Below are 23362 nucleotides of genomic sequence, written 5' to 3' on the forward strand. Positions count from 1 at the left end.
CACTTCTCTGGGCTTGCCAAAAAGAAGCCTAATAAAGCATCCAGAGTCTGTTGAGCCCTGCTCTCATCTGTTGAGCCCTGTATTTGTTAGTGCTGGCAGAGGATGGACAGAGGTTTCTTGAATTCTCACAAGCTGTGGAAATCAGGCCAGTGTGTTTTGTTGCTTTGTCACAAAAACGCAAACAATGAGCAGAAGTGCATGTTCTTAAAATTCACACAGAAAGAGAGACAGGAAAGCTGCTGTCTCTTAGTATTGTATTTCTGACAGTTAATTACAAATGTTTCCTGCACACCTGACAATGAATTGTAATGGACTGTAATTATTAAGCATGAATATGTGGTGTATTTTGATTTGAAATCCAGTGCTAGTTACTTAAGTGCAAATCTGAACGCTGCAACAACAAAATGGTGGCTGATTTACACATGTGGTTTAATTTTCTGTTCTGAAATAAGATGAAGCTGAGGTTCTTATTTTAAACTTTGTAGAGAACTTTTCTTTATGAAGTCACTGACTTCCTGAAATTCTGCCTTTTGATTTCTTCACAGTAGGTTCATTAGTGTCAGTGGAAGCTTCATGTCTTGTTTATGTAGGTCTTTAGACATGAGCATCTCCTACCAGTACTGCCGTTAGCAGCTCCTTCAGCACAGAAAATAAGGTTTGTGTTTCCTAATGGAAACCTCGTGGCATGATGCGAAATATTTCTGCTTTTAAATGCTAGCTTGTGTGTTTTAGCCAGCCCCTCAGTTGGGTGATAGCAGCATATGAATCCCAGCTCAGTTCTTGAGGCCATTGGTTGACTTGTTAACATCAGTGGGGCTTAAAAAATGATGGGTTTGGGTCTGGGAGTGATGCAGGCTGGAGTGTTGGTTTTGGCAGCTACGGGGCATTGGCAGTGACCAGCTCGGTGACTTGAGATGCTACTCTTTGCACAAGTTAAGAATGTGGACCAGCATCCTCCCAGCTTACAGACATGAAAATGTGGAGCTTTTAACCAGTGGCGTTTGACTTTTAAACATAAATGAATGAATGTCTGAATGGGTTTAAATCGGTGAACTATTTGATACTCTATGAATGTTCTGAGGTATTTTCCCCACTTAATGGTGATGAGATAATATTTTGTATAAGCAAAACACCATCAGTCCCTCCCATTACTGGTTTTGTTTATTTGAAGTGAGGAAACTCTTGGTTTTGTTTTTAAGATTTCTATCAGTTTTTCCTTACTTTTAAAGGTGGCTAGGCTTCTCTAAGCAGCAGTGTTGCTGGGGGTCACAGGTACTGAAGGAAGCAAATTAACATACAGTATGTTAATTTGTTTTCCCTGTCCTTCAGTCACAGTGAGGAGAGTCTAAATATTTCAGTGACTGAGACTTTGGATTCCCACTCCTTGCCACACAACAACAACAACAACAAAAGCTATTTATAGCAATAACAGTTAGCAGCGATACAGCAGCCTCAGACAGCTATAGGCAGCATCTCACCATGACCAGAAATGTTAACTGCTTTTGCACTGAATGCCTCTGTGAAAACAAAAGAGCACTGAGAAATAAAGATCAAAGCAAAACCAAAAGAAAGATTTTTTTTATTGCTATGTTTTACTTTGCTGGCAGACCAGAGCAAAGGTTTTCTGAACATTTAAAAGATGAAAAAGGTGAAGAATCCCAGAAGCGATTTATCTTGAAGCGAGATAACTCTAGTATTGATAAAGAAGACAATCAGGTTGGTTCTCGGTTCGAGAGTTGCTGAAATTTGTTCTGTTTTTGAAGGTGGGCTGACGGATGTTATTGTTTTTCTTTTGTTGTTGCTCTCCTCCTCCTCCTCCCCTGCCCCCTCCCCGTCTCCTCTGGCATTGGAACCACCGTGGGCAGCACCGAGCCCTGGTGTGGCCGCTTCAGCCATGGCAGTGTGTGGGTTTGCATGGGTGGTTTGCTTGGCGCAGGACTTGCTGCATGCCCACGGGAGGGGGAATGCCGTGGCTCTGGGCTGCGTGGAAGGCTGTGTCAGTCGCGTTTCACAATGTCTCGCCTAGCTTCCTCCTTCCGTTTTACCCATTCAGACTTGGATTTCAGTATGGACCAATGATAAGCCGATGTAGCCCAAAAAAAGAGAGAGGAAAAAAATTTTTTTTTTTTTTTTTAAAGCCCCAAATGCACACATGATGGTGAGGCCAGGTTGATTTAAAAAAAAATTAATTCTAAACTAAGTTTTGACCAAAAAATGAATCAATTTCATCCTTTAGTTCCTTCCTTCCTCCTGTGCCCTCACCACCTTTTGCTGTCTGTGTAACTTACTTGCTTGTCGTGCATGTACTGTGGCAGACGTTCCCCCTCTGTGTTGCCTGTGCCATATAACACTACCTTACCTTAGGTGAGCCCAATGAGTAGGGGAGCACCAGGGAGATGTGTGTGTTTGTGCTGCCTTTAAAAGCAGGTGTTGTGCTGTTTCAATCCAGTGCAAGCTGTGTATGTGGAATATATTAACAAAAATATAATAATAAAGGGTTCTGATGTGAATTGCTTGTATGAGAAAAGTCTCACAGGTAAGAAGACAGCCTATGCTTTTTTTGCTTAGGTTATATTTGTGGAAGGACCTGCCAGTGAGTCTCTCATTACCATTCCTTCATGTTTGCAGTAAAAGACTGATCTTTCCTTTCTTTATTTTTCTTTTTTTCCCCTTTTTTCTTTGACTTTCAGTTGTACATAGTAGCCTTGCCAGCTATGCTGCACCTGAGTTGACTTTGAAAGCAAAACTCAAGCATTTTTAGGGTGTGATGAACATGGGGATCAGCCCAAGGAAAGCAGCATGTCCTATCTCACCACGTGCTGGGGTGCAGGGAGAGAAGGAGCAGTGCTTGAAACCCAGTTGCTGATGAAGCATTTGTTGCTTGGAGTTCCTCTTCTCCTCTCCTGCCTCCCACAACACAGCCATTTCTCACTCTGATTTACCAAGAGGCACAAGTGGCCATTCTTTTTCCAGCAAAACTGAAGTCAGGGGTTCCTTTATGGTGTGGAAATGGTTAAAAATGTCATGCCAAATGTTTGGGACTTCTCCTCTTCTTCCACATAGACTTTGGGTTTCTTATAGGGTTTGCAATTTAGCTATTACTGCCTAAGTTCCCTCTTTTCTTCCTTGAATTCGTAGGTAGCACAGTGCTGTCTGCCCTCCTGCTCCTCGCAGCTGGTAGGAGAGTTGAGAAGTCTTAGGAGTCGAGAGCATTGACACTTAGGCTTGGGGTGAGAACACCCAATTTTTAGGATGGTGGGTCCACAGAAGCCATGCAGGAAGCCTTGTTTCTGCCACTTGCTCAACAAACCCATGTGCAGTGTCTAACTGGAAACCCTCAGGTGCCCAGCCTTGCAGGGCACCTCGTGCAGGAACGACAGCTATCGTTTTCATGCTTCCTTTGTTTAAGTGAACGTTTATTCTCAGCTGATAGTTACTTAATGGCAGTTTTTAACAGCTCAACTTATATAACCCTCCTGGTTTTCTTTCTGCTCAGCAAAACAGAATTCTTCCATTTAGAGATGACAGACGAAGTAAATCAATTGAAGAGAGAGAAGAGGAGTATCAGAGAGTGAGGGAGAGAATATTTGCACAAGATGTGAGTAGTTGTTTTAATTGCCTCTTTAGTGCCATACCTTTGCCGGTAGTCAGACAGCCTTGCCCCCCTCTGACACCAGAACTGCAGCAGGACTTGCCCTGTGGAGCTGGAGGAGACAGGGAAGGGCAATTGGCGCAGAGGGTCCGAGAGGAGCTTGAGAGTTGCGGAGGTTGGCTTTTGGAGGAGAAGGTGATGAGAGTTGCAGTGAGACGGGTAGAGGAGAGATCAGGCCCAGCATGTTGTCTGGGGAGTGCTTATCCTGTTTCTTTTAATGTTCTTGTTTTTGTGGCCTAGGCTTCCTTCTTTTTTCCTTCTCTCTTTGCCAACCAAAGAGCAGTGATTTAAATGGACACTCTCAATAATTTCAAATAGCTGTGTTTTTTCATATTTGTTTTGAGATTGTTCAAATGTTGTAAGTGTCCTTCTGCAGAGCCTCCTCATGGTTTTGTTTATTTGGACCAGTGCTGTAGCACTAAGAACAAAGCAAAGCCAAAGGTTAAATAAACGTGGAGTTGCACAGGTTTTTTGGAATGACCAGTTAAGGAACTGTGTTTCTACCATCAGAAGGAGTCAGTCACATTGTTGATGATTTTTATTCTGAAAGGAATAAAATGAAATGGGCATTATAATTCCTGCCTTACAAAAAAATTAGAACTTGCACAACAAGCTACGTTGCTAGAGGAAAACATTTAAATATGAAACATCTGTGAGGAATACCTCATGTTGCTGAAAAAGGAAGAAAATAATAATTTGTTATAATACTGTAATGACAGGATCCTAAAAGAGAAAAAAAAAAGTAAAAAGTAAACATTTTATTGTTTTATCTCACATCTCAGTGGGAGCTCTGCCACTTAGAGGAATATGGGAATAAACCTGATTAAAATTATTACTGAAAATCATATTTGGCAGTGTCCTTTTAAATTAAAACTGTTCATGTGTTGCAGGGCTAATAGTATTAATTTTAGACATTCTTTTATTTTGCTCTGGTTTTGGAGTTGCACACATCCAAGTTATTTTTCTTTAGCAGAATACATTGTATAGTTTTAAGGTGTGTGTTGTCTCATTTATGGTAAGTAATTTTGCTTGTTTATAAGTAGCTTGCCGCATCTAAATGTTTATAGTCTGGCTTTTTCTTTCTTGACTGAGGAAATTCCAGTAAAAGCAAAAGCCCTTCAGTTTACGTTTTGCTTTCAGCATATGGGTGTGCTGTAAATACTGTCACAGCACACACAGTAGAGTTACAGAGTTGTTCAAGGGCTGCAAAAGCTTCTTTGCAACTTGTCTCCTGTATGCAAGTTGCTGTTTCTGGCTTATTACAGAGGTGGTACAGAACAAAAAAAAATAATCTTTGGGTTTTGAAGGAGACTTCAAATGAGGCAAAATGTTGTTTAAAAATACATGGAAAGTTGTTGCCAAAATAGCACAGTTTCTGTCACAAGCAGCAGCTAGAAGTGCCAGGCTGGGAAATGGAGGTGGCTGGAAATGTGTGCTGACACTCGCTCCACAATGCGCTGCTGATTCTACCTCTAGATACCTGTGTTTTAAAGACAGGCGAGCGCTGAACATTTTATTGCTCGCAGCAGGAGGTTGTTGTGGTCCACTGGGTTAGCATCTCTAAGCAGTGACGCCTAAGTAACTGTGGTTTGTGGCAGGCATCTTAAATGGATTGGGAGTGAGCATTTTATAAAAGATCAGCAATGTTAGGTATCTCTCCCTCTCTCTCTTATATTCACTCATTTGCTCTCTCTCCCTGCTATTGCAGATGTTAGTGAGCATCATAGTGCAGTGAATTTCAGCAAGCTGTACTAATAATATTAACCAGAATAGATGTCTTAGCTGAGCTTTTTTGAGCAGAGCAGTCCTCACAGGTATGAGGTGTTTTTAGGATTATGTCAGTGGTTGTGGTGGTGGATAATGTCATCTTTTTCAATTTTAGGAAAGAGAGCAATGGCTTTCTATTATAGATAGCCACTTACTGCATGTGAGACTTTATAGTTTTAAAGCCCTCTGCAATCATTCATTAACCCAGTTCTCCCCAGGTTTCTCTGAGGTAGGTACCCAGGCCTTGTCATCCTGCAAATTATAGATGTAGAAAGAGACATGGAGGGATTAATCATGTGGTGGTTTTATTATCTCTATACTGTTTACACTGCTGTAGTCAAGCCTTTATCAGTGACTTGCTTATGAACCTTAGCAAACTGATTATGGATACTTCACTTCTAATTAGATAATGCATGATGAGAGCTTGCATGAGAGGTCTCCAAAGGGCAGCCATGAAGGTCAAGAGTACTGCCGTAACTTGTTGCACCTAACATCCCTCTCCAAACATGTTTGAGGTACCCAATACTCTTTGTATAACCTATCAACCCAAAAGTCAGAACTTCAAACAGAATTTAGGATGAAAAAGCAATCTGGTTAAAGGGGCAAAAAATTCTGTGCATGTTTCAAATGGTGTGAAAAATGTCTTAACCTGGACCCCACATACCAACCAACAGAAAGTCTGCTTGCCCTTCCTTTGGTGTTTTGCAGCACTGCAGCGTGCCAGATATCTTCAGTTCGAAGTGGGAAGGTTTTATCAAAATAAATATGTTCATGAATAATGCTATCATTATGATAGTCCTTATGATGATTAGTCTTATATTAGTCAGTTTAAATTATACTTTCTGGCAAGTTTTCTATCTGCTGGGTTGGCTATCATAAATTTTGACAAGGGTATCTGGAGGATTTAATGACTCTGGTCATGTGTAGAGTCATACCAAGAGGCAGGGATTGAAGTGCATGTTAATGTGCCATCTTAATAAAAGGCTTGGTGAAGAAATAAATAGTTAATAATTGTAATCATTCCAGCTCACTGAAGTACAAACTACAAAGTGCACCTTGAACTTTTCAGGCTGCTAGCAGTAAAACAGCATTGCATGAGCTCTTTTATGCTCAAAGCTGTTTTCAAGGTTATTTTTAATTGCAAAGCCTACAGCCTTCCTTTTTAAAACATGTTTTTATTGGAAACTTAGCTTTACAACAGTTTCTGAATTTTTTACAACCAAGTGGACTGGAGCAGAGGACCTGGAGTATCTGGGTCTTGCAAAGAAGTTTCTTGTCTGAACTGCTTTGTTGCTCTAAGCAGGTTGAAAAGTAATTGTCCAAGAAAGACAGACAAACAACAATCTAAAAGAATTAAAAAAAAAAAGAGTTTTTCCTTCCCTGTGTGTTCATTCAAATTGTGTATTTAACTGATAATTCCAAATGTGTGTTTAAATGGTACACTACATTTGGCTTTTAAGCATGCAGAAAATTGATTCTAAAGACTAGCAATCAAATTACATAGGGGAAATTTCATTCTTCGAGGTTAATGCAATGTATAACCTCATGAGCCAGAATAACGTAAGGACCATCCATTGTTCATAAATCTATTCTCCAGTAATCATTGTGTATTTACTGAAAAATGTAGATGTTTTACTACTTACGCAAGTGCTAGGATTGCTCATGGTACACATGGAACTTATTAAAGGAAATACATATGCTTTCTATTTTTGTTAATTGTAATGGCTATTTTTGACTAAGGAGTGTATTCTGAAAAGCCAGATACTTTAGATTAAAATAAATCATGGTTTCTCTGCTTAAAGAAACACTGAGTATTTTTATCACTCTACGATTAAAGAGAGTCACAAGGAATATTTGAAAAGGTGGCTTCAGCCAGTCCTATCCTTCTAGTAAGAAAAGATTAGGAAGAAGAGGGTTTAAAATTAATAAAAACAAAACTAAGACACGCCTCGTTGGCTACCATAAACCCATAGGTACTAAAACGTGTACTGCTGTACAGAGCCTTTGTTTGTGGCTGCAGATCAAGCAATCAGCATTAGTAGGATGCCTGAGATCTATCACATCTTGTTAACCGACGTGAAAATGATTACCTGATGGTATCCACTGCAGGATATTGCTGCATGTTAATAGTTATCTATGTTGGCTAATGTAATTAAAAACAAGAGCAGCAACCCCCAGCGTACCTAGTACACTGACAGAGCTGATGCATGTTTTGAGACTTTAAAGGATTCTGGGAAACTGGAAGAGTGAAATACTCATTTATAAATGACAATTAGTCATACAGAGAACACACGTGAAAATCTTGCATGTGGAAGTCTCTGAGGAGGCGAATTTGTAGGTAATCTTGCATAACTTTTTTCCTTTTGTAGATTTGTTGTCAGTGTCTTTGAGTATACAAGAGCCAAGTGTTTTAAGAATGCTTTTGACAACAGCTGTGCTGTGTACTTAAGCTTTCCTGGTGCTTTAAATTGAGCATTATTGATGCTATAGATCAGGAAAGTGAGTCTTGACCTTGTAGTAGCTAAATTGCTATCCAGAGCTGCTTAGCCATGTGAATTTTAATAGTAAGAATAACATAATAAAAAAGTGCCTGTCCTCTCTGCCTCTCAGCCTCACACCTATACAGAAAAATGGCTTCCAGGGATTGCATGGCCCCGTGCCAGCATCATCGGCCAGGAAGACAAATGGAGTTATTACAGACTCTCTCTTTAAGTCTGTAATGCAGCTGATAGTGGTTCCATCAAGACTCTGAAAAGGGAGCACGCTTCTCCACTTGCTTGATAAAATATAAATCCCAGATATTTATTACAGTTTATGCCCCAGTCTCTTTAAAAACTTGGTAAAATAGAGTAAAATAAAATGAAAAAATAATCTAGACATCTAGCATGTTGCTTTGTTTCTGTAGCTTTGTGAGGACTCAGACCAGTACTGTGGTCTAAGCAAAGGTTTTTACTTGTTTATTCTGGAAGAGTAGCTAAAACGCTGCTTTGGAAATGTGACTACAATGAAGTCCATGCACAAATGCCTATCATGAACCTCAAAATGAAGACACAGCCCCACAGTTCAGGTTGTACAAGCCCATGAGGTAATCTCACTACGCTCAGAGGTAGTTAGACTATGCTGAAGTCTGCACAGACACGTTAATTAATAAAACCTTGTGCATAAGGTACATCAGATGGGAGAAGATGTAGTGTCAGTTGCTCACAGGATCCCCGTGGCTTTAGGTGGAGCAGTTTGTGTCTTCCCTCTGCCTGGGGTGAAACCCAGGTCTGCTCTGTTTGGTGGGAGTTTGGTTCCCAGCATTGGAGATCTTGCTTTTGTTGTTCTGGAGCTTTGTGCTAAGGAGATATGTGCTTGCCACCGATGCAGCCCAGAGGCCTGTGTGTTTAGTTGGAGATCAGGGTGGGAGCTCATCTGGGTAGCCCATGGAGCTGTCAGATGTTTGGATGCTGAGTGGGCAAATTACAGCTTTAATGAGAAACCACACTGCCTTCTTAGGGCTAAATTTTTTCCTTGTGTAAATTGATGGGATGGCGCTGGCTGTGGTGCCAGGGGACAACTTTGCCTATGCATCTGCTGCAGCACTGGGAATGAGCAGAGTGTTGCTTCTGGTGTTGGCCAGTGCTCTTTGAGTCGGTCATTAGCTCACCCTTATCAAAACAGAAATGGTCCAAATGCATGCATATCCCATACCAATAAAATCTGACACAGTTAATGATGGCATTGCATTATTCTTCAAGCTGAGTCGGATTGTTACAGAAGTAATGGGCATATCTCTGGTGCCCTCCTCCCTTTGCCTGCCTTTTGTTTAAATTTCATGCGAGGACTGACTGTCCTTTCTTCTGTACCTCATGGAGATATAATCCAGCGACAGCTATGAAGCACTTTGTGTAGTGAACATGAAATAGGAGGGAAATGAAAAAATCAAAGAGGGAGAATTATTCATGGGAAATTGAGCACAGCTTCATTTCTCTGCATAAAAAATTAAGTAACACTAAAAGAATTATACACTTGCCGATAGGATTTATTTCTTCCGAGCCTTTCACCTTTCTTGTGATCTAAGTCCTCCAGCAGAGAACCTTTTTGCAATAGACTATTATTGTTGTTAATGTTAGTATTAAGATGATTATCATCATTTTACATCTCAATGTGGGTATGGCTATTTGCTCTCCAACCATAAAATGTGAAATCACATAGTATTTCTAAGTACTGCAGTATCTTCTCTCCCTTTGAAGAACTTTGTCAATTTTGCATGCTTTCCTCCTGTTTGTCCTTCCTACCCGCAGCTCTGTGCTATTCTGCAGTTTTCTTTTGAGGTGGTAGGGCAGACCAGTGGAACCTTAAATTATGTAGCAAAAATGTTTTTTCCCCTTCGAATTGCCAGTATTTTACACATACTGCCTTCTTCTGATCTCAGGACTGAGAAGTTTCAGTTTGTTTCCAAACTGAGACCCCTCATTGGCAATGTGTTGTAATGCATGGAATTTATTTTACTGGCCTGACCTTATTCTTGACCTTTTTACCCTCTTGTCTTCTGCAAATGCAAATGATGCATGAATTGAAATCCCCTTAAGCCTGAACAGGGGAGATAATTCTAAATTGAAGGAAGGAATTGCAACAGCAGAGCGTATCTAGAACGTCTGATACAATGCCTTTTTTATTTTTCAGTCAGTTTGCTCCCAGGAAAACCTTTTTGTGGAAAACAGGTAAAAAATAGCTTTTTTTTGTGTTAAACTTAGCTGTTTCTCTCTCTTATTATTTTGTCTATCTATAGTTGCTTATCCTAATGTGAAGGCTGTTGAGCAGATTTGTAATCAATATTATCTGCAGTGTTTTTCTGCTTTAAGAGGGGGGTGAAAGGATTGCCTTGCAGTATTGTATCTGAGCAGATAAGATTTTACAGCTGCTTTTGCAAGACTTTGCATTTCAGTGTAAAAAAGCAGAGTGGGGTGCGGGGGGCAACCTACCTAATGTTTTATTTCACAACCTCAACCAGTCTCTGGAGTGCCTTTGGAATTTAACTTACTGATGTTTAAGGAGCACTCCAGCAGTGGCTCGAAGATGGTATTTATGAAACACCACGCTTGTGTTTGTGCTGTTTAACCTGCTTTCCAGTGGGGCTGAGCGGCATCACTGGCTTCACTTGTCACTTGTGAAGGCTCACAGGTACCCCAGACCAGAGCTGCTTTACTGCTGCAGCGTAGTAACAAAATGGTGATGCCTGAGCCAGCTGTTACTTTGCATTACTGTGTGTTAGTTCTTATGGACGTTTATCGTAACAAATCCGTTGAAAGCAAAGGGAAGAAGAAACTGCTTAATGAAGATCTACAAAATACAAAGCGTTAGCTCCGTAGCAGCCATAAATTAGCATGGCTGCATTGAAGATCTTGGAAATTGTGCACCTTTATAGCAGATAAGGATTTTAACCAAAATGCTAAGAATTCCACTGGTGTTTGAGCAGTGCTAGCCCAGGTCTGTCCTGTGCAGATTTTAAAAGTGTTTATCATCCCCTTGAAGAAGGGGAGGTTATCTTTTATGGTATTTCTATCTCTGTCAGTCTTCACATCTGTCAGATACATTTATGAGTAAGGCTGTTCCCATACAAAATGACTCCACAGTAATGGTACCAACCAGCTTTTCTGATGGATAGTCCTGAAAGTGGAATGAGGGAAGTCCCTCAGGAGGTAATGGCCCCTGTCACGTAACCACCTCGTATTCTGAGAGCCAAGGATATTTCCTCAGCTGTTGCTTCTGTACATCATGACTGTGGAGATACACTTTATCAAAATAAATTAAAAATGCAACAGAGGAACCCAAAAAGCAAAAAGAAGATGCTTCCATAAACCTACTTTTTCCTTTCTTGAGAGAATGGGATGATAAACGTGATGTAGTTGTTCACGTTTCCAAGTCAGTATGGAAAGAGCTCAGGCACTGTGCTGCTGAGGGTAGGATGGGGACCCTTATGGGATTGACTTCATAGCCAGGCCTCCTCTGGTTTATGCATTCAGTCCCACCCCTGCACGCAGAAGAATATTAGCACTTGGTTCACTCTGCTCAGACCCGTGAGCTGGCTGACCAGCTTTCCCGGTGTGAGGATGCATACCCAAGTGGAGTAAAAGACCGGTTTGGAAACTGGGCTTCTGTTACTGCCTGCACTTTTTCAGGAGGGAGACTTCATCTGGGTTCTTCAGAACACTGCTTTTTCTTGCTGCATGCCTTACAGCCTTTGAGCAGGTGAAGCACTTACACTCACACTTAGCTCCATGCACATGAGCAACCTTGTTGATTTGCTGTGTCGAAAGTTAGGTATGTGTTTAAGTGCTTTGCCTTTCTTTTTCATCAGAGAGAACCTGAGCATTTCTCTCCCCTGCAGAGATTTCCAAGTGACTTAGCAAGTGCTTAGAATTATGTATGCAGTATATTGCTGGCTTGCATTTTTTATGTTTTTATTATGCGATATTTTTATGAATTTTCTTTTGGATGTAGATATATGGTTCCTTGGCTTCTGAGAATTACCTTGCTCATTAACAGGAAATGTTAAATGGCCTTCAGCTTTCCTGGCTGACATTTCTTATGTTCAGTTGACTGTGCAGTTATGGGAGAGGGAAACGGGGCAATTTTAGCCTTGTCTTTTTAAACTATGAATATAGTGCAAGTTGGAAGATGTTTCTAGAAATGAAATGTAGCTTTACAGATAAATTTGAATTGCCATGTTTGTTACCATAATCTTTCTTTTCATTTTTCAGTAGGCTGTTGGAAGACAGTAGTATATGCAATGATACCCATAAGAAAAGACAGCTGTTTAGGTTTGTATGACTTTATTTAATATTCATTTCCCAGTAACTCTGACTCATGATTCTATCCATGTCCTCTATCCCATGTCCTCAAGGGAGACCTTGACCAGTGTGGGTATGTCACTTTTATGGTTGGAAAGGAGCATGGAGAACAGAGTTCTTACCCGCTGATCCCATGGTGTCTGAATGGAGAGGTCACAACGGGACCTTGTCCTTTGGTTTTTCGGATCATTGGCTTGGGAACCATACCAGATTTTCAGCTGCCCAGCTGTTCGGACTGCCACAGTTTTGGGGTAACTGTGACTGGTGGAAGTTCATTATGCTCTAGTATATACGACAGGCACGTTTCACAGATTAGTGCCCAGACTGCCCTGGTTTATTGAAAGCTGAAGTAAAAGTACAGTGAAGTGAAACAGATTGAAGTTCCCTTATCTAAAGCAGTGATGTTTTGAAACATTTTCTCTGACCTTTGTCTTCCAAACTCCAATTCCTTCTTCCCAGACAACATTCAGCTGCATCCTGTATCCCAAAGCAGAGCAGGCAGAAGTAATGGATGCCTTCAAAAGCATGTCCTTCATTCAGTAAAACATGTTGATAGCTAGGCAGAAGTAAGGCGATTGCTACATGTGTCTGTATGCATTGAGGTCTGCACATGTAGCAGTGATAATTTGTCACTTTAGACCTATATAATCTATACTATGTAGGTTTTCACTGTGAGGAGAAAAGATGTGGGATTATTTGACACATGGTTGCTGACTGTGCATGTCTGCACAGCAGCCACGGAGGAGACTGCAAGACTGCACCAGGAAAGGAGCAATGCTGGAGCATCTGGAGCTGAGTCCTGTGGCCACAGGCAGCAGGCGGGAGAGATTTCCTTCATGCTTTGGGCTAGCCTTGGTCTGAGAGTCATTGGGCATGCAGGAATAAGGAGACATCTAAAATATGCATGTGGAGACACTTCATTAATATCTGTTCAGGTTTGGGGAACTAAAAGGAATTTAGTGTAACCCGAAACCATAGATAACTGAGATAAAAAAGCATTCTGTTTCTCTCTCTTTTCCATTAGAGTATAAATATAGGAGAATTGCTAATTTCTAAGCACAGGAATGCAAAAGAGTTTGTTAATAATATACTTTTGTTTTTCTCTTTCCAATTAAATCTTAAGGACAATTTATTTTAATATCTTTTTCCTTTTTTTATGTTGTTGCTTCTGTGCTGTTTCTCTCCATGCTTTCCCAGTGTCGGGGTCTAGCAAAGATCAACAGGTTAATACTGCTGATCACAGGCAAGGAACGCACCAGCCTGATCCCCCGTCCTTGGCACGCTGCTGCTTCACGTCCTGAGTGACACAGCTCGGCAGGTTCTCCAAATAAAAAGCAGGAGCCACGTTCACAAGGAGAAAGGGGACAAAAAAAAAATACAGTCCCATCCTTTTGTTTTGTAGAAAGAGCTTTGAGCCTGCAAGGTATTATACTGTAAAATAAGACAGAGCAGTGGCTAATGTCTTCTAAAAGCCTTCCAAAAGTCAGTGTTATTGGCATCACTTAGGATAACGGTCGTGGTGCACCAAGATGTGGTAGGCATGCTGGTTTTGTCATTTTAGCAGCACATTGTAAGCTGTTCACCGTAAGTAAGCCAAATTCTCCTCTGGTTTCTGCTCACAGTTAACTGTGTTGTCACTCAAAATACATGGGGTGCTGTACAGATGTTCAAGGACAGATAGTCTCTACCCAGAGATGTTTGCAATTAATGTATGCACAGGGGGAAAAAAACCTAACTGGTGGGTTTCTCAAGTGAAGTGTTAGCATTGAAGAGCTTGGAGTCATGCTGGGAGGACACACATTTAGGGGAAGGCTTTGGGTGATTTTGCAGAGCAGATGATGAGTGGGGACAACGTGCAATAGAAATAAAGAGGATGGATATGAAGACAAAAGTAGAAGGTGAAGTTAGTGAGAAAAAGGTGATGGACAGCAGAGGGAGAGGTAGCAAGGGATTTGCTGAGGGAAGAGACCACTCAACAGGCAACAGAAATACTACGTCCTTGCTACATAATACTGCTGCATCAGTCCTGTCTGATGAAGTGCTCTTAGGATATATGCAAAAGGGCAGCAGTGGTAAGTGCTGTGCATGTAAAAGGGTGTAGCAATGTTTCCTTGCTGAAGGCAGATGAGTATTGGGGTCAAATCCCTTCTTTCAGGCATGCTTTCATAAACACAGAGTATTTCCTTTTTCCATTATTAGGCTTGTTGCAGGGTAACCAGAGATAGACTCTGCCCGGACGTGTTTTCGTTTGTGTATACATCTTTGTTTCCTGATGTCCTTAGGGGTAACAGAGACAGCACGGGGAAGGCATCTGGCAGTCGGCAGAGCAGTACGGAGAATGAACTGAAGTGGACTGACCACCAGAGACCATGGAGCAGCACTGACTCAGACAGCTCAAATCGAAATTTGAAGCCAGCCATAACAAAGACAGCCAGTTTTGGTGGGATAACTGTCCTGACAAGAGGAGATAGCTCATCAAGTAACAGAAGTACCGGCAAACTGTCTAAAACAGGTAGCTAGTACTGTATTGGGTTCACAGTACTACTTGTTGTATGGTGATAATGGGCTATACTGGTACTTGTCTGAGTGTGGTGTATCACAGAATGGTTTGAGTTGGAGGAGACCTTCAGAGATCATCTAGTCCAACCCCTGTGGTTGTACTATATGGTGAATTACAGGAATAGTTGTATTTCCTGTGCACAGCAGGTGTGTATGTCCATCTCTGTATGTATCTGGGTACCTGGTACTGAGTTTTTAGGAATCAAGAAGAAAATCTGGTGCCTGAGGTTTTCAAATGGTAGGTGAGCTAGAATGTTTCTAGAATAAAGTATGTGCACATCCTATTTGAGCACTCTTTGCAATTATTGCAGCCTGAAAAGATGGTAGTCCTTTCAAAGGATGGATTTTACACTCTTTTTGAATTGTGAAGAATTGAATGTTATATATCTGATGAGCAATCCAAGAACACTTTGTTATTGTTAAAATGCAGGCCATCTGTGTCTTGGAGCACAGCCTCTCCCCCGCGGCTGGCAGGTGAGGCAGTGTGCTGTGGTGGAAGCAGCTAGAAGTGCTGAATTCACTGAGGTCCTGCACTCTCTCCATTTTCTTGTTTAGATTCCATTAAATGAAATCACCATTTAAGGGAACTACGAACCTGGTGGGAATTCTGCATCTATTTGCATTAACTTCACGGGTACACTAACATATGAGTGAGTCACAGGGTCTGGATCTAAGTCATTTCAAGCCATGCCAGTAAGCTACTCTACTGTATTTTTGTGTAAAAGTGCATAATAAATAATGAGCCCATCAGATGATTCCATCGGTTTGGTTCATTTGTTAAATATAGTACAGACCAAGTGGTAATCAATACTTAGCACTTAGTGCACTTTCAGCTTGAGAGTGTTTTATGGATGGTACTTAATTTAAACCCAGCTTATCAAACCTGGGTTGATAAGATTTCACTTCTGTTCCCAAAATTGTACAGTAGCCTTTGCCATGATTCAAGATTCTAGGGAATGGAGTTTTCAGAATAAATTGAGAAAATGTTTGACTTGGTAACTACATCTAACTGGACCTCCAGATCTTGAACATAATTCAAAATCTTGTTGTATTTCACAGGTGTAAAGGAGCCTGGTTGGTCATAAAGCTGCTGGGAGCTTTTGGAGTATCTTGCCACTTCTTAATGCTTCTATTTTATGTTTTTGACCCTCTAAACAGATATTTGGTTTATTATATTAATATTCATAGAATAGCTCAAGTTGGAAGGAACCTATAAAGATCTCTTCCTGAGATAAGATTCGCCTTTGGTTTTACTCCATTCTTACATGTGTGAAATCCCATGGCATTAAGACATGTGTCTGGCTTTGAAAATTAGTATAGTTGTTTACTTCTGGCTTGTTCTGAGCATAAGCATGTGTGCAACATAGCAAAACCAGCCCGTGTGTATTTTGGAGCTATACTCTCTTGTATTTTTTATTAGTATAAAGGCTGGATAGGCTGTACACTGGGTCCTGAACTAGGCAGTAGACCGTTTTTTTTACCTCCAGATTTCTTAGCTTCCCTTGAATCTTTCCATTACATCAGAATTCAATTTGATATGCACAAATGTGGGAGGAGGCACAGATTCCTGCGGTACTTTTTTCGTACCATTCACCTTCAGTAGAACACGGGTAAATGTATTTATCTGCAGCATTGTATTACAGAGGTGCAAAGCATTTAAAATGGTGTCAGGGAAATCCAGTTTGGAGGGCTGAGATTTCTAATTGCAAAAGAATAATACTTTTAAGTAGCCGTTTTAGTGTTAAAATCAAGCATATTATAGGGTGCACTTTAAAGATGTATTAAAGATCTCTGAGGCATGCCAATACTTGTAAATGTATCTGCACGCTGTATGCACCAACCCCAAAATTGCTTTCAAACGAACTCTCTTACATTACATTTTTAAAACATCAGTGATACTAAAAGTCCATGTTCTTTGCAGAACAATTACATATTGTAAGTGCTTTGACTTTTTTAAGCAGAGTCTTTACATTTGAAAGCTAGTTGAGGCACAGAAAGAGTAAAAGGAAAAATGAAAAGGAAGAGGTGGGGAAAAAGAGCAAGGCTGGATGTCAAAACAAACTTACACCTTCAAAGCCAGGATGCAAAGTCAAAGTGTCAGTCAGCTTGAGGAAAGTCAGAGGAAATAATATCTGAATTGCTATTTCTATCCTTCTTTCTGAAATGTTATTGAATGGCATTAAAGCAGAAAAGAATGACTTCAAATAAGCATTGATGAAGTGTTCTCACTTCACTACAAAATGCTGAGTGCATTCACGGAGCTGTCAGAGCCCCCGCGCGCTATTTGCATGTTCTCTCTAAGGGACAAGCGACACTTCATTGTGCACGCTTTTGCATTAGATCTTCATCATTCTGTGCGCCTGTCATAGGCGGTGCTGGGCTGGGCGTAGGACCAGTGGCTGCTCAGTACACATTTAAAGCTTGACCACGCCTTTATTTTGGGAGATTTTGTGTATTTTATCTTTACAACAGGGATTGAAGTGAGATTGCAGAGGTATAGCTACAAACGTTAGGCACGCTGCTCTGGTGGACACCAATTCTGTCGTGGTTCTCCTCTGCAGAAAGTACTAATGTGTTCTCCAAATTACTTCACGATTAACAGTAATAAACTTAAAATATTTTTGTCCTACATGTAGAATATATGAAATCAGTCTGAAGTCAACAGTAGATCAAAATGTTCTTCATTGTCTGAGTGATGGAAAATCTTTGTGACCATTTTAAATGTGAAAATTATTCTACATATATGACATTCACCCAGGAGCATTGTCATATGTGTTTCTTGAGCATGGAAATGCTAAGACTTCAAGGATTTTCGCTGATGGTGCACAGCTGCATCTGAGAGTATATGTAGTGATGCAATATTAGCCCTGAAGTCTTTCTGGATCTAGTCTTTCTAGTATTATCATGAAAATTAAATGTTCTGCCCTTAGCCTTAACTTCTGATAAATCAGTAATTAACATTACCTAGCAGACAAACAGAAACTGAAGCATGGAAAGATGCTGGCCTCTTCTTACGCAAAGATAAATCCTAGAATGTGCTGTTCTCTGCAGAAGTGTCTGGTAGTGTCAATTAGTCTTAGGCTTTAATTGCATTCAGCTGCACAGGAATTAGAGCTTAGCAAAGGTATTATGCTACTTCGTTCTTGTAAACTTCACAAAAGGGGTTGTTTGAAACCCATTACATGGTTATTTTACTGGTTCTGATGGTTATTTTCATGCACCTGTTGATTGTTTAGAAAGCCCTTTTCCACTAAAAAGCACAGATTGTGTATTGCAAATAACATTTTCTCCTCTGTTACTCTTAAACTTAGTAGATACATAGAGATTTATTATGTTATAATTCAGTATTGAGTGAGGAGTTAATAATTGAACAAATTGCAGTCAGATTGCATTCCTACAGCTTAGGAAATCATACAAAACCTTGATTAGTTTATATTTCCAGTAATGTTGTGGACTTCCCAGATCTGACTAAGCATGTAGAGTGGTAAGTGCAATAGATGTCCCTGTAGGCATCAAAAGATGTACCTGTTCAGTGTCTAATACACCCATGAAGAGAAAATCTAGGTTATCAACTACCATGTTATTTTCACTGACATGTTACAGCAGGTTTTAATATACATTATTAGGAGGGAAGACAAGACGTTGCAAAGAAATGTCCTCTGTGCATCTACATATCTATTTAAATAATTGCTGGAAGATTAGAGAGATGTAACTATTGCATCTTTAGCTTCCCTTAATGCATTTTCCTTTCAGTGGAATGCACATCTGTTGGAGTGTATTTCTTGCCGTCCCATTTACGAAAAGCTAGCTGCACTGGGGTATCAGCTGTGTTGATACAGATCTGTAGGGATCATTAACTTCCTTGGCGGGGCTCCAAGTAATCGGAGCCACAGTCTAATCTCTCCTCTTAGGTGTTCATTGCCACCCCTGTTGGGAAAAGATGATTATACTGCAGGCATTTCAATACATTAAACTTTTTTAATTTTAATATAAAGTATCCTGTAAATTATAATTTTGTCCCTGAGTTTTGGAAGTAGATTTATGCTTCTTTCATTTAATTGGACACTGGCCTGATGGATCTTGTGAATCCAAGAGAAGCTGTAGGAATGTTGATGTATGGGCAATAAATCATGCGCCAACTGCTCCCAGTCATACTCTTCCCGCCAACTGACTGTGCTGAAACATCAATCTTATTTTTAGAAGGGCAACTTGCAGAGAAATAATCGTGTTCATGTGAGCATGTACCATTCTTATTTTAAAAAAAAAAAAAACAACAAAACAACTAAACTAAATACGTTGTAATGTACAGAAATGCAAGTGACTTATGAAGTAGCAAATAAATATTCCCAAGCCAAGAAACTTTATCCAAGACAAAAATACTTCCAGAAGTGATCAGCACTGTACTGCACCTAAAAATTTGACTGTCTGGAATAGTGGGTAGATCTTGAGAGTCCAGTTGATAAGAAAGAAAAAATTACCTTGGACTTTTAAGGTAGGATAAACAGAGATTTCCAAAGTCATCAGATACTTAATGCTGAGCCAAAGAAAATAGAGCAAGACGTGTTGCATTGCTCACTGGCACTCAGGATATCAGAAAATTAATGGGACCTCCACGCTCTCCTTACGCAAAACCCCTAAGCTATTAAGACTTTGTGGTGATTTTTCTGTCTCTTTCTTTTATCACTCTTTGAACTGCTGTATCTCTCGGAATACTTAAAAAATATATTAATGGAAAGTGATGAGAATGTGAAGGTTATTATGTCAACTGTGAAGCAGCAAGAAAATTACAGAAGAATCTAGAAGAAGTAGCCGTCATAACATAGTGAAAAAAAAGAGGTTGGATTGTGTAATGGAGGCAAAAAATTCTAATTTAGTCAAAGTTCTTTTCCAAAGTCTTTAGCAATACATCTCTTAATGTGAATCTGAATAAAGTCAGATAGTTCATTTTTTTTTTTCATTTGCTACAGTACTGAATTCATAATGTGGTGATTTCTTATTCCAAATTTAGACACCGTGAAAACAGCTAGTCAGAGCTACAAAGACAAGATTAATTGTTGTTAATTTCCAAACATTAATGTTAGAATTTTCCTGGCTTAATACGTCTAGGCTTAAAAAGATAGGAAATAAGTTGTGGTGATGGAAAAAAAGTTAAAATAGATCATTCTTATGCAAGATAAATGGGGGGAAAATTGATTAAGTAGTAACTTCTGAGCTTTTTTTATATTCAGAAAAGTCACTGGAATGGTTTTGTGTCTTACTTGTGTTCTTTCAAAATCACCAACTCGATCTACTGACATAGGAAAACAGATCTCAGATCTTTTAGGGCAGACATTTCAAAGCTATCATCTTGGCCAATGTGTGATGATAGCTTCAGAAGTTGTTCCACTGCTTCTGCCTACTATTTCATGAGTACTTCTGAATTCATCGCAGTCCTTTGGCCTTTTTAAAAAATCACTCAGTGATTCTGCCATAAAACCAGCTGAAACAGGGAAAAGAAAAAAAAAACCAACAATTTAATGTCAGAGCTGCAGTCTTCTTTTACGCTAATGGTGTTTCTTCAGAATAGCACAAAATGGGAAGAGAGAGGTCTGAACTCAGGCTTGGTACTACTTACATGCTTAAAACTAATAATGGGAGGTTTGTGAAATCTAACTATCATTCCTGCATCTCCAGGTAGCTTTCTAACCCATTGAATTCAATAGGTGATGCAAAAGAGAAGAAAGTAAAGCAAGAACTCAAAGAAGCAGTGTGGATTGAATGTAGAAAGACCAGAGAAATGCAGGAAAGGGCCTGGTAACTGCTGCGGAAAGAAAATTAAAGTTGTGCAGTTGCATTTGCATTTGTTAGTAGGATGCCAGATGCTGCTTGATGAGTATGACCTCCAGGAGTATCTCTGTGATTTGTAGAAACACTGAAATCTGAAATAATCCAATAAATAAAACTATCCCTGCAGGAATAATATTTCTAAACTTCCAACCTCAGTCTACAAGGAGGGGAAAAATACAGCAACTTATACAACTTTGCAGTGTATTTATAGAAATTAAAAAATTCTTCCAAAATATCTCTTACTTTCTTGATTACATACTGGAGAAGCAGATTTAGGGTCCTGCTGATGGCAAGTAGTGCACAGTTCATAAAGAGGACTGTCTCTGTAGTATGGATAGGAAGTTTGAAGAAGGTGGATAAAACTGTGTTTTACACAGCAATCCACGGTAATCAGTGAGAAGACCCTCTATTTGTTAAGTAACAGTGTGCTGGTGTGATTTCTTCAGAGGAAACCTGTTTTGCTATAAGTATGAGGAAATTATTGAATTCCAATATGGATTTGACTGAAGATTAATCCAAGGCTCTAAGCAGTGTACTGCAGGGTCCTCCTGTAGTAGCCCAAATATGAAGGGGTGTAATTTGCCCTCTAAGAAAGAAGTTTGCTAAAACCCAAATGTGAGTTCTGTCTTTTCTTTTAGTTTTCACCTGCAGGAGGGCACTGAGGAGGTTAGTAATTAATGTGAGATGCATAGACAGTGCACAAAACATAAAATAAAAAGTTGAAATTAAAATATACTTTACTTTTGGAAGGAAGTATCCATACAGACATTTGCTTTCACACATAACTTGTATTTGCCTTGATGTCCTGCTTTAAGAAAGCCGCTGGTCTGAATCTTACACTCTCAGAGATTCTTGTCATTTTTACATGAAGCAAATTGAAATTCAATCAAGTAAAATCTCTGGAGTTTGGAAATCATATTTGGGTTTTAAAATAATGCATCTACCATCCCTGTTTTAGCACATTTGATTTATCTCGATAGATCAATTTAATAGTCTATGTGCTGAAAAATCAGTGGCAAAAGTCTTGAGTAGCATTTTAGGTAGCTTTAAGTTAATACATGTATGGCACAGCTACCTTGTTACTTGACTGACAGTTAAGTTGCTGGGTTGTTTTTTTCTTACAGACAAGGTTTGATATATGTGTGCGTGTGTGTGTTTTTCTTTTTCGTTTACAAACCCCATGTTTAGATTTTATACCTTGTGAACCAATACTTTGTCATTTTAAATATACACTGAGCATTTTGTGTTCTGTTTGATAAAGCTATTTACTGGCTGGGGGGAAACAGATTTCGCAGGAGGAAAGTAGTCTTTTGAACTGTAGAAATACCACTGGACGCTGAGCTCCCTTATAAACCCCCCCCCCACTGCGGTTGTGTCTTTGTTAGGTTCAGAGTCTTCCAGCAGCGCTGGCTCCTCAGGATCCCTGTCACGAATACATCAGCCTCTCCAAAGTGCATCTCTTGTCCCTGGGGTGACGGCTGGCTCTTCAGGCAATGTGTCCTACCCTGAGAATGGGATGAGTGGCCAGGTGGCCCCCAGCAACACCAGCTATATCCTTCTTCCACTTGAAGCTGCAGGGATACCACCTGGCAGTATCCTTCTCAACCCACACACAGGTCAGTACAATGCTCTCCTGCCTGGTGCTGCCCTTCAGTGTTTCTGATGTCATCTAGGGTATCAGCAAATTTTCTGTTTTTAGAGATATTTTCCTTGAGGCGCTTTATGAGGAAGCAAGCAGCAAATTTACGTAGAAATGACACTAGGTAGGTTTTTTGAATCTGCAGGCAAAGCCAGGTTGGCTTTCTGAGGCTGTTGTGGCATAGCCGATGGGAAGTGATGCAAAACACACTGAGGCAGTCCTAGACAGGACATTCATCTTGTAAAGTCCTGGCACTCCCTGTCTGTGAATCTTCTGAGATCCCATTAGCTTAAGTAAGGACAGATGCTCTTCCATATCAAGCATGCTGAGATATGGTGCAACTGAAATATGACATTCACAGTTTTAGAGATTGTGCTTAACAATAGAAGAATTTCAGGCTTAGAGGCTGCATTTGAGTCAGTACTTCAGAGTTAATTTCCTTATGTGATTAGCAATTGTATTTAAATCAGAAGTTTTGTGATAAGAGAAAGTCGTAATCTCTTCAATTCTGCGTTGTGGCCCTGGCAGCCAGCAGCACTGTGGTGCCTGAACAAGACTTTCACGGTCACCCAAGCACTGTGCATACTTCAGAACCCACTCAGCTTGAACTTGAGTGCTTACTGAAAGTTTAAGGTAATTTGTTACCTCCTTGGTCCAGATGAAATCCAGATTGTGTTATGCAATTACTCCCCACAGTATTGTACTGGCAGTATTGAAAAGGTTCACGGAGGTTGAGACTGTGATGCTTCTTCAGCAATTTGGACTGTTTCAGTGACCATGACTAGCTGTGCTGTCAACCTTAGCTGAGTTATACTGGATTTAAAATAACAAAGCCTACAGTTCAATGTATTTTCCATTGTACTGGGAGCTGAGAGTTGAACTCCAAAATATTTTTTCAAAGTCCTTAATAGAGCATTCAGGAACATTTTATTTGGGGATTTTGATTTTTAATGAGTATTTTATGTATATTGCACCTCTGTGTTTCCATATTTGGTTTACGTATTTGGTGCAAATATGTGAAGTTAATTTGCGAGTGCACTGCTAACAACATGTTTTTAGTATGAATGCAGTCAAGAGAAACTG

The 23362-nt window shown here is 40.0% G+C and overlaps 1 protein-coding gene across 1 annotated transcript in view; it reads left to right on the forward strand.

Annotated features, from left to right (window-relative positions):
* Positions 1 to 1607: 1607 nt before the first annotated feature.
* ARPP21 (cAMP-regulated phosphoprotein, 21kDa) overlaps positions 1608 to 23362 on the forward strand; it is a gene marked incomplete at its 5' end in the record, with an annotated part of 75274 nt that continues 53519 nt past the window's right edge. The window contains 6 exons of the mRNA XM_010194863.1: positions 1608 to 1716; positions 3497 to 3598; positions 10088 to 10125; positions 12166 to 12225; positions 14538 to 14767; positions 22026 to 22256. Coding sequence (XP_010193165.1) covers positions 1608 to 1716; positions 3497 to 3598; positions 10088 to 10125; positions 12166 to 12225; positions 14538 to 14767; positions 22026 to 22256 — 770 coding nt within the window. The remainder of the gene's footprint in view (positions 1717 to 3496; positions 3599 to 10087; positions 10126 to 12165; positions 12226 to 14537; positions 14768 to 22025; positions 22257 to 23362) is intronic.

This window comes from Mesitornis unicolor, unplaced genomic scaffold (genome assembly GCF_000695765.1).
Source record: "Mesitornis unicolor isolate BGI_N332 unplaced genomic scaffold, ASM69576v1 scaffold21911, whole genome shotgun sequence".
Taxonomy (NCBI): Eukaryota; Metazoa; Chordata; class Aves; order Mesitornithiformes; family Mesitornithidae; genus Mesitornis; species Mesitornis unicolor.